Below are 19,051 nucleotides of genomic sequence, written 5' to 3' on the forward strand. Positions count from 1 at the left end.
AGTCAAAATATGAGTTTCCATGTTTACAGAACCATCTGAAGATTTGATGCACTAGATAGGACTGAAGGCCTGAAGAGTTGTGGGATGACTTCAAGAACATCATACAGGAAGAAAGCAAATAGGTAATTAAAAACACAGGAAAGAAATAAAGGACCAAAATGATTATCAAAAGAGGCCCTGAGACTTGCTCTTGAGCGTAGAGAAGCTAAACTGAATAGAAGAAATGATGAAGTAAAACAGGTGAAGAGAAAATTTCAAAAGGCAGCTGGAGAAGACAAAGACAAGTATTATAATGCAATCTGCAGTTAGAAAATCAAAATGGAAGAACACGCTCAGCATTTTTCAAGATGAAAGAAATGAAGAAAAAAACTCAAGCCTCAGGTTGCAATATTGATGGATTGTAAAGCAAAATATTGAATGATGCAAAAGCATCAAAAGAAGATGGAAGGAATACACAGTCACTGTACCAAAAAGAAATGGTGAGAGTTCAACCATTTCAAGAGGTAGCATATGATCGAGATCCAATGGTACTGAAAAAAGAAATACAAGCTGCACTGAAGGCACTGGTGAAACACAAGGCTCCAGGAACTGACAGAATACAAATTTGAAATCTTTCAACAAACTGATGAAGCACTGAAGGCACTCATTAATCTAAGCCAAGAAATTTGGGAGACAGCTACCTCACCAAGTGACTGGAAGAGACCCATATTTGTGCCCATTCCAAAGAGAGAGAGAGGTAACCTAACAGAATCCAGAAATCATCTAATAATATCACTAATATCCCATGCAAATAAAATCTTGCTGGAGATATTTTTTAAATGGTTGCAAAGTATATTGACAGAGCGGCGGGAATCCAACTCAAAGTGGTGTCTAGGCCTCTGCTGAGGCGAATCCAGCTATTATTTGAGCCATCAGAACCGCCACCATGACTGTCGGCAAGAGCAGCAGATGCTGCAGCACATCGACTACAGGATGAGGTGCATCCTGCAAGATGGCTGGATCTTCATCGGCACCTTTAAGGCTTTTGACAAGCACATGAACTTGATCCTCTCTGACTGTGATGAATTCAGGAAGATTAAGCCAAAGAATTCAAAACAAGCAGAAAGGGAAGAGAAGCGAGTCCTCAGTCTGGTGCTGATGTGAGGAGAAAACCTGGTCTCAATGACTGTAGAGGGGCCTCCTCACAAAGATACTGGCATTGCCCGAGTACTACTTGCTGGAGCAGCTGGAGGCCCAGGGATTGGCAGGGCCTCGGGCAGAGGCATTCCAGCTGGTGTTCCAATGCCCCAGGCTCCCGCAGGACTTGCTGGACCAGTCCAAGGAGTTGGTGGGCCTTCCCAACAGGTGATGACCCCACAAGGAAGAGGCACTGTTGCAGCTGCTGCAGCTGCTGCCACAGCCAGCATAGCAGTGGCCCCAACCCAGTACCCACCTGGCTGTGCAGGTCCTCCACCACCTATGGCCTGAGGGGCACCCCCCTCCAGGTATGATGGGTCCACCTCCTGGTATGAGGCCTCCCATGGGTCCTCCAATGGGAATCCCGCCTGAACGAGGGACTCCAATAGGCATGTCCCCTCCAGGGATGCAGCCACCTCCCCCAGGGATGCGAGGGCTTCCTCCCCCAGGAATGCGGCCACCAAGGCCCTAGACTCATCTTGGCCCTCAGCTCCTTGCCTGTTTCCTGTAAGGCTGTATATAGTCCTTCTGTTTCCTTGTGGCCTGCAAAACTAGTCTGTAATAAACTTTTGGGAGAATATTATTTAAAAAAAAAAAAAAGTATATTGACAGAGAACTGTCAGAAATTCAAGCAGGATTCAGAAGAGGATGTGGAACTAGGCCTATCATTGCTGACATCAGATGGATCTTGGCTGAAAGAAGAGAACACCAGAAAATTATTTACTTGTGTTTTATTGACTATGCAAAGGCTTCTGACTGTGTTGTCAAGCACTATTGAGTCAGTTCTGACTCATAGCGAGCCTGTATAGGTTTCCCAGGCTTTTAAATCATTGCAGGATCAGACTGTGTAGATCATGACAAACTGTAGATAACATTATGAAGAATGGGTAGTTCAGAACTCTTAATTGTGCTCATGAGGAACCTGTACATAGATCAAGAATCAGTCATTTGAACAGAACAAGGGAATACTGAATAGATTAAAACCAGGAAAGGTGTGTGTCAAGGTTGTATCCATTCATCATACTTATTCAATCTGTATGTTGATCAAATAGTCTGAGAAGCTGGATTGTATTAAGAAGAATGCAGCATCAGGATTGGAGGAAGACTCGTTAACAACTTGCAATATGTAGAAGAAACAACCTTGCTTGTTTAAAGCAAAGGGGACTTACTGATGAAGATCAAGGCTACAGCCTTCAGTATGGATTTCACCTCAATGTAATGAAAACAAAAGTCCTAACAAAAACAACATGATTAAAAAAAAAATATTATAAAACAAAACAAAAAACTCAACAACAAAAACAACATGATAAATGGAGAAAAAGATTGAAGTTGCAAAAGACTTCATTTTGCTAGATTCACTCAACACTCAGGGAATCAGCAGTCAAGAAATCAAACGTTTTTAATTAAGCAAATCTACTGTACAAAACGTCTTTGAAGTGCACCTGATCCAAGCCAGAGTATTTTCAATTGCCTCATATGCATATAAAAGTTGGACACTTAATAAGGAAGACCATAGAAGAATCGATGCATTTTAATTGTGCTGTTGGAGAAGAGTATTAAAAGTATCAGAGGAATCCAAAATAAAAACATTTAATAAAAAAAAATAAAACAATCACTTCAAAAAAAAAAAAAAGTATCAGAGAATAGCAGAAAAGCAAGCAAATGTGTGTTGGAAGGAGTATAGTCTGAATGCTCCTTAGAAACCAAGATGGTGAGACTTTGTCTCTCATACTTCTGACACGTTATCAGAAGGGACCAGTACCCCGGAGAAGGAAATTATGCTTGGCAAAGTGGAGTATCAGTGAAAAAGAGGAAGACCCCCAATGAGATGGATTGACACTGTGGCAGCAGCAATGTGCTCAAATGTAACAACTGTGAGGATGGTGCAGGACGGGGTAATATTTAATTCTGTTGTGTATAGAGTTCCTATGAGTCAGAGCAGACTTACTGCCCTACCAAGTGTTTCTCAGGAACCCAGGGAGGTTAGGTTGGGCATAAACAAGCCCAGGTGTTCTTTTCCCAATGAGGTTGAACCTAGACTGTTCCAGCTCTGTTGAGAATGTCGGATTGTTTCGAACTGCTGAATATGAGATTAGCAGCCCTATTTGTAACCACTACGCTATCAGAGCTAGTCCAAGGCATGTTTAACTTGCCCTTGACAAAGACAAGGACTGAATCCTAGAATCCATTTCCCTTCCTGGCTTATTTCAAGTGTACCTCTCTCTAAGGGTGGGTTTTAACTGGCAGCTGATACCTGACTCATGTAAGACTGCAAAAGACAGGTGGTTATTGAGTCAATTACAAACTCCTCTCCAGCAGCTCTCACTTCTCCTGCATTGGCTCCTGTTAACTTCCACAGAGAGCCAGGGCCATGAGGGGTCAAGGGAAAGGAAGAGGTGGATCTGGGTAAGAGTTCGCGGAGTCAGTGGAAACAGCTGTGCTGAGAAGACCTGCAGGCTCAAAGGCAGATGAAATAGGTTTTGGGTGTGGCTCTGCCATTCTTCAGCTTGACCAGGCCATTTAACTCCTCAGGCTAAAGGAGAAATCTATGAAGATTCAGTGACTTAATATGTGTGTGAAAGGGCAAGTAACTCATTGTTGTTAAGTGCCATAGGATTTAGGAGGAGCAGCTGGTGAGTTTGAACAGAGGACCTTGCAGTTAGCAGTTCAGTGCTTATCCCTACAGTGCCACACCAGCACTTCATTTGTTGTTGTTGCTAAGTGCTGTAGAGTCAGTTCCGACCCATAGAGACCCTGTATAGGGTTTCCAAGGAGTGGCTGGTGAGCTTGAACCACCAACCTTGCGGATCAACCTGACTTTGCAGTCCAGCACATTAACCTACAGCATCATATCAGGACTCCAGCACTTCATAGCTACTCTTAACTAGACCATTGTGGAGAGAATAAAAAATGAGAAAAAAGCTCTGTACTTTCAATAGCCAGGATGCCAACCTGGGGAATCCTATCCTCATTGTGGCTTCCATTTTCCATCCACACTTCCATCCTGGGTCCCTTCTGAGAAAACAATCTGCTACAAAATGCAACTCATTCAGAGCTATAAAAATGACATAGATGTATTTATAAGAAATGTCTAGAATAAACAAATCTATAGATTAAAAGAAATACAGCCAGAATTTCTTAGAATCCAAGAGACTTTGCTCTCTTTATACTTCTTTATAAGAGACTTTGTCTCTTAAAGTCTTGGTGTGGCACTGCGGGTTAATGCACTGGACTGCAAGATTGGTTTGAACTGTAGGGTTGGCAGTTCAAGCTTACCAGCTACTCTTCGGAAACCCTATACAGGGTTTCTATGAGTCAGAACAGACTTGATAGCAGTTAACAGCCAGAATTTCTTAGAATCCAAGATGGAAAGACTTTGTCTTTTTGTACTTCAGACATATTATCAGGAGGGACCAGTGCCTGGAGAAGGACATCACTCTTGATAATGTGGAGGATCAGTGATAAAGAGGAAAACTCCCAATGTGATGATCTGACAGAGTGGCAGCAGCAGGTAACGCAAACATAACAATTGTGCACTTGGCACAGGACTGGGCAGTTTTCATTCTGTTTTGCATAGGGTCACTATGAGTTGGAACTAATTTAATGGCATCTAACAACAAAAATATAGATACAGAAAATAGATCCATATTTGCCTAGGACTATGCAGGGTGTGGCTCTGTAGAACTGGACTGCTAAACAGAAGCTTACTGGTTCAAGTCCACCAACCACTCCTCAGAAACCCTATACAGGGTCAATATGAGTCGGAATTTATTCCTTGACACTTAACATGTGGGGTGGTGGAAATGGAAAACAACTGCTTATGAGTTTTTCTAATAGGGGATGGTAACATTCTAAAATTTGATTGTGTTAATGTTTGGACAACTCTGTAAATACACTGAAGTGAGTAAATTACATGGTATATGGATTATATAACCATTAAAAAAATGTAGCTGTTGTGAGATGGAATGAGCAGCCATTGTGGATGAGGGATTCTATCATTCCAACCTTTTGTTGTTATGAGTACAGGGACGGAGGTCATTTCTTCTGGAGTTACTTCCTGCTGGAAGGGGTCGAAGAGGAAGGAACTATGTATCTGGCATGTTCTTCTGGCTGGCTGGTCCTGTTGCTTGGCAGTAGTTGGTATCCGGCCATGAGGAATTTGCCCCCTGTCTGGTTTGTAAAGGCCCTCATGTGTTCCTGAAGAAAAATTTGAAGACAGCGAAACAGGCAAGGGAAGGGCCAAATTACAGTATCAGGAGGATTGTAGTTAATGGCCCTAGGAAGGGGAGGAGCCAAGGCCACTAGGAGGACATTAGGGTCCAACCATGGTTTGTTTAACTTGATTTTGTAAAGCAAGGAGAGTGTCTGCTATCCTCTCCATGTCCTTGTTTAGGGCCTCTAATAATTTTTTGTAATTTGTTGTTGTTGTTAAGTGCCGTCGAGTTGGTTCCAACCCATAGCGACCCTGTACAGGGTTTCCGAGGGTGTAAATCTTACAGGAGTAGAAAGCCTCATCTTTCTCCCGCGGAGTGGCTGGTAGTTTCGAACTGCTGATCTTAAGGTTCGCAGCCCGATTCGTAACCACTACGCTACCAGAGCTCCTAATTTTTTGTAATAGTTGTTCCTAAATCAGATAGGGTCAAGATTCGGGCCGCAGGAATTAAATATGTGACCCCACACAGGTGTTGTGTGTGTAGGCATTTGAAAATCTTTTCCACGTAAGAAAAATATTCTTTTTGGCCCGCATGTTGGGTTGCTTACATTTGTTATGTCAATGCACCAGGAGTTTGGAAGGGAGAGGGAGGAAAGATTAGTGATGTTGTTGTACTTATGAATGCAGGTGAAGTTGGTGGAATTACTGAGGCCAATCTCCATGAGGAGAGGTCCTGTGTACTGTATGGTGGTTGTATGAGGATATGATTTAGGGACTGGGTCGGTGGGAATGGCTGTGGCTGAGTACCCCAGGTCCCTATAGGGCAAACAAACTCAGCATGAGGTTTTATTGAATATGGTTTCTATTTCTCTGATTAGCGTGTGATGGGGTTTGCAGATGCTGTCAGGATCTAGGCGCGTTCATAGGCCTGGCTTCTACACTGATCTTTTTTCTCGCTGCATCTACCACCTCCTCAATCCCCATCTGACGTCCCTATTTGGGTTTGATATGTCCAGTACACAGGCTTATTGCACCACCTTTTGCAAGCTGTGGATTGGGAAGCCATGCAATTAGAGAGTTTGGATAGGTACCATACTCTGATTCCGCAAAACTGCTTGGTGACAGATGTTTGTTCCAGATGGCAGAGTGCATAAAGGTTAGGACACTGGAGCAATCCATGGCTGTGTGTGGCGTTGAGCATGTTTCGCCATTTTGGCTAAAGCATGATCTGATCATAAAGAATACAGAAAGCATACTGGGATGATGTAAGTCCCACTATGAGGAGAAAGAGTAAGGCAAAGATAGCGAGGCCACTCAGGGGGTGAGACAGCAAAGAGGCCTACTGCAATGATGATAGATAGTGCCCCGAAGGGGGCAAGGAAGGCCGGGTGGCAAGTTAACATGGAAGTATGTCTAAGGGAGTATGTGGAGGTAGGGCTAGCCAGCAGAGGAGAAAGACTGTCAACAGGGAGATTTCATCTGGTGAGAAATCAGAGAGAGAGTGCCCTGGAGAACTAGGTCTTTGATCCAGACTAGGATAGCGTCAGGAGTGTTAGCCTTTGGAAAGAACCACTGGAGGTCCTGGCCCACCTGGTTGAGGAAGCAGGAAAAGTGGTTTACTAGGTGGGAGTCATGCATTTATTCCTCTGGGATGCTGGTGGGTTTGAGCTTGGTCAGTCCTGTGAAAGAAGAAGTATAGTGGGGTGCACCTGGATTAGTATATAATTTGGGAGTGGCTGAAACTGTGTGTGTCAGTTTTCTCCTGGGAGACAGCCGCGGGCTTGATGGGTGGGAAATGATTTGCGGTGCAATGCTCCCTGTGGGGATGTAACTGAGCAAGTGGGGCATGTTTTGAGTTATTTGTTAGAATAGTGAGGGCATTTGGGGACAGCAAAATATGGATCATAGGAGGCAGAGTAGGAGTTCATGCCCTATGTGAAGGATATTGTGTATGTCCGTGAGGATGTGTGTGGCCTGTGACCTGGGGAGAATGTACAGTCCCTTGAGAAGAAGCCAGTCCCCAGAAAGTGTGGCTCCCTATTGAAGCCATTCTTGTGTTTCAAGGAGGTTATAGAGGAGTGTTATAGGGGAACAGCAAGCATTTGTGTGGATGGAGGTGGGAGCATGGAGGCTCATTTTGCTTTGTGGTTGGCCTTATTGTTTCCCTGTGAGATGGGGTCATTGGTGGATTGATGACTCCTACAGTATATGACTCCTGCTTGTGTTGGGAGTTTTGCTGCTTGAAGTAGTTGTAAGACTAGGGGACCGTTGTTTATAGGGGAACCTTTTGGGAGGTTGTGTTAAAGGGAAGAGACATGGCTTACACCCACATGTAAGGCTTTATTGGAGGTCAGAAGGAAGGAGAGAGGTATTACTGGGGGAAGGATTTTTATACTGGTCAAAGAGGAGGGAGGGGTTGAGATTAGTGGAGGTAGGTGGATGAGGGATTCTATCAGCTGTGTCTGATCAGCTTCATGGGGCTGAGTTGGGAAGGATAGAATGGCTGAGGTTTGTGGCCTCAAGATGATATGTTGTCATTAACTGTGGTGTCAGTTCTGACTCATAGTGACCGTGATTAGGGTTTTCAAGGAGTGGCTGGTGGGTTTGAACTGTCAACCTTTTGGTTACTTGTCCAGTGCTTATCCTACAGTGCCAACACACAGCATGACATAGGATGGGAAAACTGAAGTCAGGATTTTCTTCTTTTCAGATGATTTGTACTTTTCCCTAAAGGGATTCTTAGTACCACAGGCTCTGATCTCTCATTTCCTTTGATGTTTCTAATTTTCACTTGTAGACTCTTCTCCCAACGTGGAGGTGGGCTGGCCTGACAAACCCAACTCTGACAAGTGATAACAGTTTCACACTCACTCACTCACCAAGCTTGTGATTTACTCTGTAATGACACTTCCTGGACTTTCCTGTCATTTCTCTATGGTGTGTACAATGGTTTTTGTTCTATAATGACCAATCCCCTTTATGTGTGGAGTTATGGTTCAGAGTTTTAGGGATCTTTCCAATTTGTCAAGTTGCTGGAGCTGTAATGATTTGGAGGATTAATACAGGAAGAGCCACTGTGGAGAAGAGATGGTGGGTAGTGGACTGGAAGGGTGCAGATGTGATGTTCTATTTTCTGTTAAGTCTGATTCCGTAGAATATTCAGCAATTTTTTCTTGACTTCTTCAAGCACTTTATCTACACTATCTCATGATAATTATTCTCATTTAACATAAGGTTGGTGACTCAAGCTCACCAGTTGCTCAGCGGGATTAAGATGAGGCTTTCTGCTCCTGAAGAAAGCCTGTTTTAGGGTGGTGCAAAAGGTTAATGTGTTCAGCTACTAACCAAAAGATTTGAGGTTCTAGTGCACCCAGAGGTGCCTCAAAAGAAAGGCAGGGCATAGCTATTTACTTCTGAAAAATCAGCCATTGAAAACTTTTGGAATACTTGATACACATGAGGTCCCCATGATTTGGTGTCAACTCCATGGCAACTGGAAATTAACAGAGGATCAAAGTAGGGAAATGATGTTTCCCAGTCAGAGTATAAATTGTAAAAACTGGGCTTTTCTAAAATGCTGTCCAGCAGTATAGGCAGAAAATAAAAAGTTAAACGTAGGGTAAAGTAGACAAGGGGGAAGGAAGCAAGTAGAGGCGGGACGTGGGCGTTCCCTGACTGGGTCTTTCCCAAGGACGCACAGCGTTGGCTCCAGCCCAACTTGGCCCCAGGAAGGTCCCGCCCTCCCCGGGAAGGCCGCTAGGGCAAAGCCCTTCCATTGGTCGTCCGTCACAGGGCCCCATGCTCATACGAGGGTGCTAGGCCAATCAGCATGGCTGCCCCTCCGCCTTATCAGCCCACGCTAGATCGCGTTGTATCCTGCCCGGGGCATTCCGGGAGTTGTAGTTAAATGACGCCTTTCCCTCAACAGTGAAGGTAGATCGAGAACTACTCGACCCAGAAAGCTGAGCGCTGGATGAGTTTGGTTTTTAGGAGTACTCTGCCAACTGTTTGATTCAAGCAAGATCCAGCATCCAGGAACAGGTGAGAGAGGTCGCGGGGTTGGGACTGGATACTTGGGTTCGAGACCGGACCTTCCACTTTATCGATACTCAGAGGAGCTGGAAACCAAGTCACTTGCGTTGAGGTTCTTCCACTTTGGAGATCGGGTGGGTCCTCTGGGCGTGAGGAAACTCCCGAGCCCTGCCCGTGTGCGTTCCTGATATTCCCATTATACCGGGACCCCGATTTGCTCCTCTGCTGTGAACCTCCCCTGTTCGCTCGCTCAAGTTTCTCCCAGAGGAATTTTTTTACGAGGCCATGTGCACAGTCCCAGCACTCCAGGCAACATGCTTGCAGCACCCAAAGATTAGTCCACAATACCTCCCCACTTCTGCAAGCGTTTCTTAGACTCTATGCACCCCTCTCCATCTCCTGTTGTTGTTAAGTTTGTCTAGTCAGTTCAGACTCATAGCGACCCTGTGTAGGGCTTCCAAGGCTTTAAATCTTTGCGGGAACAGAAAGTCTCATCTTTCTCCCGTGAAACGGCTGGTGGGCTCTAACTGACTACTTTGTAGCTCACAGTGCTGTGCTTATCTTATGGAGCTATCTCCTACCAGGGGAGATCTGGAACCCATTTATGGTTTATCTCCTCAAGCCTCAGTTTGGCCTCTGTAAAATAACAGTGACTTAATGGTCCTCCCAGCCTCTAGTCCTAGAGTACCCCCTCTTCCAGTAGCTGTATGTGCACAGTCTTGAAGACATCCAATGCTAGTTGTCTTATTTTTAGTGACAATCCCAGCCAAACTTCTTGCATATCCTTCTATTTGCAAATGTCCCAAGTTCAACTCACAAGAAGATAGGGTATTCTGGTCCAGAAGGTAAAAGGTTGGGGTAGGGGCGACCTGGGGAGTTGTCACCGTGCATCTGCCATTGGTCCTTGCTCCTGCAGGGCGTACTCGGTGCCCCCTCCCTATGCCACCCTCACGATGCCTCCGTCCCGCTGGCTGAGATCTGTGGGGGCCTTCCTGCTGCCAGCCCCCTGCTGGGTGCCCCAGGTGAGATGGCTGCATGTCCTACAGCAGCCCTCCCTGGTGCATAGATACCCAGTCCTGGGGGTCTGGCACAGTGCCCGCCGCTGGTGCCAAGCGTGGACAGAGGACCCTCGGTGAGTGTGGTGGAAGCCTTGGGGAGGGAAGCAGTCAGTCGGGTTTCTGACTTTTCCTTCCTCTCTTCAGAGCACTTTGCTCCACCCTCAGAATGAATGGAAACCAGAAATCAGACACTTATGCCCAAGAAAAGCAGGATTTCATCCAGCATTTCTCCCAGATTCTCAAGGTACTGACTGAGCATGATATGGAGCACCCGGAGAAAGGAGACGCCATTGCTAGGCTCAGGAAGGTGAGGGAACAGTGACTTGAGGGAGGGAGTCTCTGGTCGCCCTGCATATGGGTGAGATTGTATTGTGACTTTGGGGGGACTTTTGCTAGGTGTGGGAGATTTTTGACCTGAGTGACTCTGGGTGTTCTCTGAAGGATGTGGGGCCTAAGTGGGTAGACTCATCTTGCCTATCAGTCCCACCTGTTAGCTCTGCTGGAGAGAGAGAGCTTTCCAAACTGCTCTGCATAGGGTGGAGGCCTTGAGACTGGCAAGTCTTTGCCTTTAGTGAAATAAGGCATTAGGTGTCCAGAAATCCTAAGGTTCTACCCTGGTAGGGAGCAGGGAGGAAGGCAGCCTGAGGTAGTTCTACTTTCTTGGGGCTTGAGTGAAGTTACTGCAGCACTAGATACCTATGCTTAGGACATGAACTATTGCTGTGATACTTAGGTTGTCTTTTCCTTTTATTCTCTTAGATTGTCTAGTAAAATTATTTTTTTACAAATACTCCAAGGAAAAGAGAGGTCATTGTCTTCATTAAGGAGCCCTGGTGGTGCTGTGGTTTAGGCTCTGGGCTGTTAACAGTAAGGTTGGTGGTTCAAACCTACCAGCTGCTCTACAGGACAAAGATCAGGCTGACTGCTTCAGTCTTAGAGTCTTAGAAACCCTATCAAGGATTGCTTCGATTTAGAATTGACTCAGTGGCACTAGGCTTAAGGTTGTCTGTGCTGGGAACCAACTCGACAGCACTTAACAATAACAACACTGGGATGGGAATTAAAAGAATCTTCCCAGTGAATTCTGTCTGGTTGACAGTAGGGCAGCCTAAGGCAAAGTGAAAGATCCCAACTGAAGGAGATGCCAGTGGAGGAGTGGTGGGGTATGAGCTTTGCCCCAAGCTGTCCTTTGTCTAACATAGGCAGAGCCTTGTCTTTAATACAGTAGGGGAAGCTATTGATTGGTGGTGATGGTTATTATGTGCCATGGAGTTGGTTCCGACTCATAGCGACCCTGTACAGGGTTTCTGAGGCTATAAATCTTTGTCCCATGGAACAGCTGGTAGTTTTGAACTGCTGACCTTAAGGTTTGCAGCCCGATTCGATTGGTAGGTGGATTGAATTGTATGTAGGAGAAGCTGGTTGGAGAGTAAGTTCTGAAAAGGAGGAAGGCTAAGAGAGGTGGGAAGACAGGAATCTGAGAAGGAGGGATCTGAACCAAAGCATGGTCAGAATTTCCCTGGCTTCAAGCCCTGGAAATGTTTTTATATATATACATAGATTTTAATTTATACTATGAAGCCTTAAAGGAACCAGGAACCCTGATAGAGCTATAGGATAAGTACTTGACTGCTAACCACAAGGTTGGCAGTTCAAACCCATCATCTGTGTCATGGGAGAAATATAAGATTTTCTGCTCCTGTGAAGATTTACAGCCTGAGAAATCCCGTACAGGGTGACTATGAGTTGGAATCAACTTGATGGCAGTGAGTTTGAGATTTTTGGTCTGGAACCTTAAAGGAGTCCTGGTGGCACAGTGGGTAAATGTTCACCTGCTCACCCAGAGATCAGTGGTTTGAGCCCACCATCTCTCCATGGAAGAGAAATGATACAGCCTGCTTCTGTAATGATTGGCAGCCTGAGAAACCCAATGGGGTTGTTCTGCCATGCCCTATAGGGTCGCCATGAGTTGGAATTGACTCAATGGCAAGAGATTTGGGCTTTTTGTGTGTTTTTAAGAAGCCTTTAAATATCCTGGGGACTATAGATCAGAGAGAGCAAGCAAGCACCTGGGGGCTGGGGAACTCTTCTAGCTGGGCTCTAGGACTTGGAGTAAGGATCCAAGAGAATAACAATTCCAGAGGCTTCCTGGAAGAGGAGTTAGGGTCAGGAGGATAAAGTTGGGGGGATGGTAACTGGAAATGGGGAGGGCAAGGAAAAATCTCAGAGTTGCTTTTGTGTGGACCCTGACATCCTGTCCCCTCTCCCTCAGGTCCTAGAGTACAATGTCCTTGGGGGCAAGTACAACAGAGGTTTGACGGTACTGGCTGTGTTCCAAGAGCTGGTGGAGCCAAGGAAGCAGGATGCTGATAGTCTTCAGCGGGCCATGACTGTGGGCTGGTGTGTGGAGCTGGTGAGGGGGTGCCCTGGGCAGGGAGGTGGGGGATGGGCCTGAAACTGGTTTCTGAATTGTGTTTGTGTGCCTCTGTAGTATTCTACAGTCAAACTTAGACAGGGTAAAGTACTCCCAAAGGTTAACAAATATGTGGACCTTCTTGACATTATGTATCTATTTGAACTGTAGACCAAAACCATACAGCTGGGCAGGGAAGCCTCAACTCTGTGCTCTGAGAAGGGAACACAGAACTAACACAGTCCTTCCAGAAGATTATTCTAAAATAGAGATTAAAAAGTGACTACTCACTGATAAGTTTTTGAACATTTAAATAAATTGTTCCGACTCACAGGGCCCCTGTACATAACTGAATGAAACATGCTTGGTTCTGCACCTCCTCACAGTTATTGGCTGTGCTTGACCCATAGTTTTAGCTACTGTCAGTCCATGTCATTGAGGGTCTGCCTCATTTTTGCTGACCTTCTACTTGACCAAACATGATGTTCTTCTCCAGTAACTACAGTACATGAATGAGATAAAGTGTCCACATTCTGACTTTCAGGAACATTCTGACTGTACTTCTTCTAAGACAGATTTCATCATTCTTCTGACAGTCCTTTCAGTATTCTTTGCCAAAGGGATCAATTATTCTCTGGTCTTCCTTAGTTGTTCAGCTTTCACGTGTACATGAGGTGATTAAAAATACCATGGCTTGAGTCAGGTGCAGTTTAGTCCTCAAAATGACATCTTTGCTTTTTAACACTTGAAAATGCAGCAAATTTGTCCAGTTATATCAATCAGTGGCTTGATTTCCTGACTGTTGAGTCTCTGGACATTGATTATGATTCCAAATAAAATGAAAACTTGGACAATTTCAATCTTTTCTCTGTTGCATCATGATAAAATGATGTTGCATTGGTGTTAGGAATGATTGCTAGAGGGGAGAATGGTGGAGTAGGCAGGCGTGCTGAGCAGACTCTCTGCAATTAGAATTTGAGAGACGAAGTGTAATATATGGATGGTGACCCTAGAAACCCTGAGCTTCAGAGGATAAGACAGTTGGATTCAGTGCTGGCTGGAGGAGGATGCTGAAAAGGAGCAGTGAGAGATAAGAAAAACGGGTGGACTGCCAGCTGGCTTAGACCAGCTTAGCCATCTTGAGCTTTTTCTGGTGGCTGTTGATTATATAGTGACCTAGTTGCCTGGGGACATGGGACATGGCAGGAGTTGACAGCAAGGGGGCTATTGTTCCCCCATAACCTCCAGTCTCCCCTTCCTTGCCAACCCAATGGCCACTGGCACCCCCTCCTTTGCAGTTCCTGCTCTGCCTGGGGCCAATGTTGGGCATACCATTTGGAGGCTCGTGAACTCGCCTTGAACTATGTTACACAAACAGTGAACGGAGAACTGCATTCACACTTCTAGTCTCTATCATATCCACCAGGTGGTGAGTGCCTGAGTAAATAATCATCAGTGAAATATAAATATACCTCCACCACAATGTCTTGGAGAAAATAGACAGTTTCAGCATATACAAAGAAACAAGACAGAATGCTTCAAACAAGTGACCAAAATTCAGAATCAGAAAATACAATACCAGAAATGGTATCAGAACTACTTGATAAGGAATTTAGAAGAATGATATTTAGGTCCCTTCAACAGATTGAGAGAATGACCGAGAACACTGCAGATGATATCAAGGAAGACAAAGACAAAACTTTAGAAGAATTGAGTGGTGGTGGCTGAAATGAAATTCCCCTGCCATCCCCACCCCTGGGTGGCTTGACACGGGATCAGAGGTCACATGTGGATGAATGCCTCCTTCCTGAAGGTCTGCACCTGGAACCAGAAAAGTAGTTGCTGTCCTTTTCTAGACCACCCCCACTTGAGCCAATAGGCAGTGCTGATGCATCAGGTGGCACACAGGGACCAGGATAGGATGAGGATTTGAAAACTCTGCCTTGAAAAGCTGCTTAAGAAAACAGTGTGTAGCCTGATTGCAAGAAACACCTATCATGGGGGACTTGAGAGTTTTCATTCTTTCATGTACTTGACAAAGATTTATTGAACCCCAGTCTGGGGCTAGTGCTGTTTTAGGCCCTGGGAACAACAAGAGGGAAAAAGCTATCCTGGAATCTAAGGTATTCACAATCTAGTAGGGAAATGGACATGTTCAGCTACCTTCAAATTGGCTGGTATTCAGAAGAGTAAGTTCCTTGCTGATAGTCAAGGGTGCAGAACTGAGACCCATGGGTAAAAGTTATCAGGAGTCAGACTTCATCTCTATTCTATTAGATTTGCAGCCTCAAATGGGCTGCCTCAGGTAGGGCTGTATTCCTGGTCGTTGAAGTGTTTAAACCAAGTGCCTGGGGATGATACAAGAACAGCCTTCATTGTATCAGGCGTCATGTACAGTCACACTGCATGGAGCAATCTTATTCTGACTATCCGCTGAGGTTTTTGGCAAGAGTACGGTATGTGAATGTGTTCCATAATCTCCCTGGTGCCAGGGATTATGTAGGGCTGATCTGTAAGTTTCTAATTATGAAAGCAAGAGCACAATTTAGTCCCATTTTATAAATGGGACCAAAAGAGTTCATATAACTTCCCAAGATTCCATAGCCCACAACCGATGTGCTTGGTCTCCCCATCCTGACATTCTTTCCCATCTCACATTATTGTATGCTGTCAAGTGGCTTCTGATTTATAGCAATCCCATGTGATAGTGTAGAATTGCTTCACATTTCCAGGTCTTTCTCCTACAGAACTGCTGGGTGAGTTTGCAGCCACATGTGATTATAAAAATTAGCTCTGTCTTTAGTAGAAGCAACAGTAAGGAGCCTGTGGGTCTTACCCCCATTCTACCTTGTCTTTCTAGCTCCAAGCTTTTTTCCTGGTATTAGACGACATTATGGATGCATCCCTTACCCGACGGGGGCAGCCCTGCTGGTATCAGAAGGTAAAGTGGGCAGGAGGTAGGAAGAGGCTGTGGGAAGAGGCTACAGGGAGGTGCTCATCTAGGGCCTGAATGATGTGTGTTGGGTCATGGTTCTTGGTATTTAGTCTAGGCCACAGATTGATTGCTCATTTTTCTCTGGTCCCAACAGCCAGGCATAGGTTTGGATGCCATCAATGACTCCTTGCTGCTGGAAGCGTGTATCTACCGCCTGCTGAAGCTGTACTGCCGGGAACAGCCCTATTATCTGAATCTGATTGAGCTCTTCTTGCAGGTGTGCTGCTGAGCAGGGCTAATCCCAGGGGTGGCCCACAGTAGACTTGACTTTAATGTGACATTGTCATCAAGCTGGTTTCAGGGCATAGGAGATATCTTGGGTTTCTTGAAAGAGGAAAGAAAGCAAAGCAAGGAAGGGAGTTGGGAAGGGTAGTGTTGAGGTGGCAAGGAGAGCTGTTCTGTCTCTCTGTGAATGGAAGAAACAGTGACAAAACTATGTGTATGCATAAATGTTCCTCTGCACAGTTGTTAGCTGGTATAGGATGTGGAATCCAGGATTGGCAGGGTTCTTAGTCCTAGGAGATGGCTCAGCTCATGGACCATCTTCTACCTCCTCAGAGTTCCTATCAGACTGAGATTGGACAGACCCTGGACCTCATCACTGCCCCCCAGGGCAACGTGGATCTTGGCAGATTCACTGAAAAGAGGTGAGGGACAGAATTCATGCCTGGACAGTAAGGGAGGGTCCAGGGTGGGCACTGTTCTTCTGAAGAGTTTATCTTCTCCCCCAACTCAGGTATAAATCTATTGTCAAGTACAAGACAGCTTTCTACTCTTTTTACCTTCCTGTGGCTGCGGCAATGTATATGGTAAGTGAGTCTCTCCTCCATCCCTCACTGCCTGCTGATGGAGACTTTTGGGCAGGAGGGCACAGGGGATACCTAGGATTGCCCGGAAAGGGAAGGAAAGCAAAGTGAGCAAGGAATCTGGGAAGCGTACACAAATGTTGCATCTTAGTAAGGAGAGGAGAAAGGCAGAGACAGAATGTGAAGGCAGTCAGGTAATGAATTGCCTGCTCTGACCTTGCTTCCCCAAGGTTTCTTTCTAGCTTAAAAACAGTTGATGGTGACGAAACGATTGGGGAGATGGAGCACAGTGATGTGGGGACTGAGATTTGTCTCCAATTCATTCCAGGAGAATTACGGAGAGAAGATGGCCTGAGGACCTTCAGAATGGAGTCTTAAATTCTTCAAATCTTGATTCCTATGAAGGCCTAGCAAAAATAAATGGGAGTTTTGGATTTCCTAGCTTAGGGAAGCCAGGAATATCTGAGAAGAAAGGAGGAGAGAGAGGTTTTAGATCTGCACAAGGGCAAGACTGGGGTCCTGGTATGGCGCTACAGGATGAACACTGAATTGTTAATGTTAACTGAAAGGTCACAGTTCAAACCCACCAGTCACTCCTTGGAAACCTTTTTACAGGGTTGCTATGAGTTAGAATAGACTCCATGGTACTTAACAGCAACAAAGGCAAGACCACATAGGAGGAAGCAGTTAAAAGGAATTGATGACCCCTCTGGGGTTTGACTTCTCAGCCTTCTCTTTTCTGTAGGCGGGCATTGATGGGGAGAAGGAGCATGCCAATGCCAAGAAGATCCTGTTGGAGATGGGCGAGTTCTTTCAGATTCAGGTAGGAAGGCATGAGACACTGGTAGAGAATAGATACCAACTTTGTTTCTTCCTGGTCTGGAAGTTTCTTCATCCCTTCTCTTTTGCCCTTTTGCGCAGGATGATTACCTTGACCTCTTTGGTGACCCCAGTGTGACAGGCAAGGTTGGCACTGACATCCAGGACAATAAATGCAGCTGGCTGGTGGTTCAGTGCCTGCAACGGGCCACTCCAGAACAACGCCAGATCTTGCAGGTGCTCAGGAGAGGGTGTTGGGTTCCTGAGGTGCTCAACTGGGGGTGATTTTGTCCCCCTTGGCCATGTCTACAGATATATTTTGCAATCACAACTTGGTGGGGGTAGGGGAGTATGTGCAAGTGTGTAGATGCCAGGGAGCTGCTAAACATACTGTGATGTCACAGACAACCCCACAACAAAAAAATTAACTGGCTCAAAATAATTTAGACACCCAGATTACTTGGAGTTGGAGGCAGAACTAGAATGAATGGTGAATGGCCTAGGAGATATTCTGTGATATGTAGATGGACAATGGGAGTATGGAGAAGCCCTGGAGTGCTGAGGGAAGACAAAGCCCATCTTCCTGTCTCCAATTCATTCCAGGAGAATTACGGGCAGAAGGAAACCGAGAAGGTGGCCCGAGTGAAGGCAATGTATGAGGAGATGGCGCTGCCTGCTGTGTTCAAGCAGTACGAGGAAGACAGTTTCAGCACCCTTAAAAGTCTCATCGAGCAGTACGCTGCTCCCCTGCCCCCGGCCATCTACCTGGGGCTAGCACACAAGATCTACAAGCGGAAAAAGTGACCTAGAGACGGAGGTGCTAGGAGGGGAGGTTCTCAATAAATTATTGTGTAACCTTCTTGTGGTTCTGTTCGTGTTTATACCAGCTGCCTGGCTCTGTCTGCAATGGTGGGGTTGGGGAAGCTGCTCAGAAGCACCATGGCCCCTAGGGACCGACAGCAGTGTGGAGCCTTAGAATACACAAAACTAGCGATCTGGGTCTAGGTGGACCTCCCTGAGAAGACAACAAACACTGATGGGGAGGCAGGCGGTCCAGGATCCGCCCACTCTGCGTAAATGGGTGCGGCTGCGCAGCGCCACCAGGCGGGTAGTCCTAGCGCCCCGCCTCTCCCTCCCTCCTCCCCTCTAGTCTGTGCAGGGCCGGGCGGGTACCGTGGGAGCAGTCGACGAGCCCAAGGCTAGGAACGCTTGCAAGAGGACCCTGGTGAGGAGGGCCTGGTCCGTGGTGTGGATGGAAGGAACGGGGTATGTGGGGTGAGGCAGAAAAGGGGAATAGAAATGAACCGGGAAGGGATGGAGTGGCGACTGGATTATGGAGAAAAGGATGGACAGACACAGTGGTGCTCGGGTGGGGCGGGGTGAGGGCTCACCGCAGTTGCAGGTTGGACCTGGCTGGGTGGGAGCGGGTGGTCTGCAAATTTCTGAATTGATAAATTGACGGCTGCTCATTACCCTTCGTCCTTTCCTGTACTAACCAGACAAACGCCGTCGCGTTTCAAAGCCCCATTTCAAAGCATATGGGCTGGGCCTCCCTTGATTCCTTCCTGTGGGAGCTAGGGGCAGGCTGGGGCTGGGCTA

The 19,051-nt window shown here is 46.1% G+C and overlaps 1 protein-coding gene and 1 pseudogene across 1 annotated transcript; both read left to right on the forward strand.

Moving 5' to 3' along the window:
• The first annotated feature begins 925 nt into the window (after positions 1 to 925).
• On the forward strand, positions 926 to 1,648 carry LOC102830330 (annotated as a pseudogene).
• An 8,662-nt stretch (positions 1,649 to 10,310) lies between these two features.
• On the forward strand, positions 10,311 to 18,312 carry FDPS (farnesyl diphosphate synthase). Its single transcript, XM_006861554.1, has 10 exons — positions 10,311 to 10,493; positions 10,564 to 10,726; positions 12,692 to 12,832; positions 15,693 to 15,773; positions 15,922 to 16,044; positions 16,386 to 16,474; positions 16,564 to 16,636; positions 17,379 to 17,456; positions 17,555 to 17,689; positions 18,056 to 18,312. Exons 1-10 carry the CDS (start codon positions 10,315 to 10,317, stop codon positions 18,254 to 18,256), a joined length of 1,263 nt encoding a protein of 420 aa, XP_006861616.1. The 5' UTR covers positions 10,311 to 10,314; the 3' UTR covers positions 18,257 to 18,312.
• Positions 18,313 to 19,051: the final 739 nt, after the last annotated feature.

This window comes from Chrysochloris asiatica, unplaced genomic scaffold, assembly GCF_000296735.1.
Source record: "Chrysochloris asiatica unplaced genomic scaffold, ChrAsi1.0 scaffold00042, whole genome shotgun sequence".
Taxonomy (NCBI): domain Eukaryota; kingdom Metazoa; phylum Chordata; class Mammalia; order Afrosoricida; family Chrysochloridae; genus Chrysochloris; species Chrysochloris asiatica.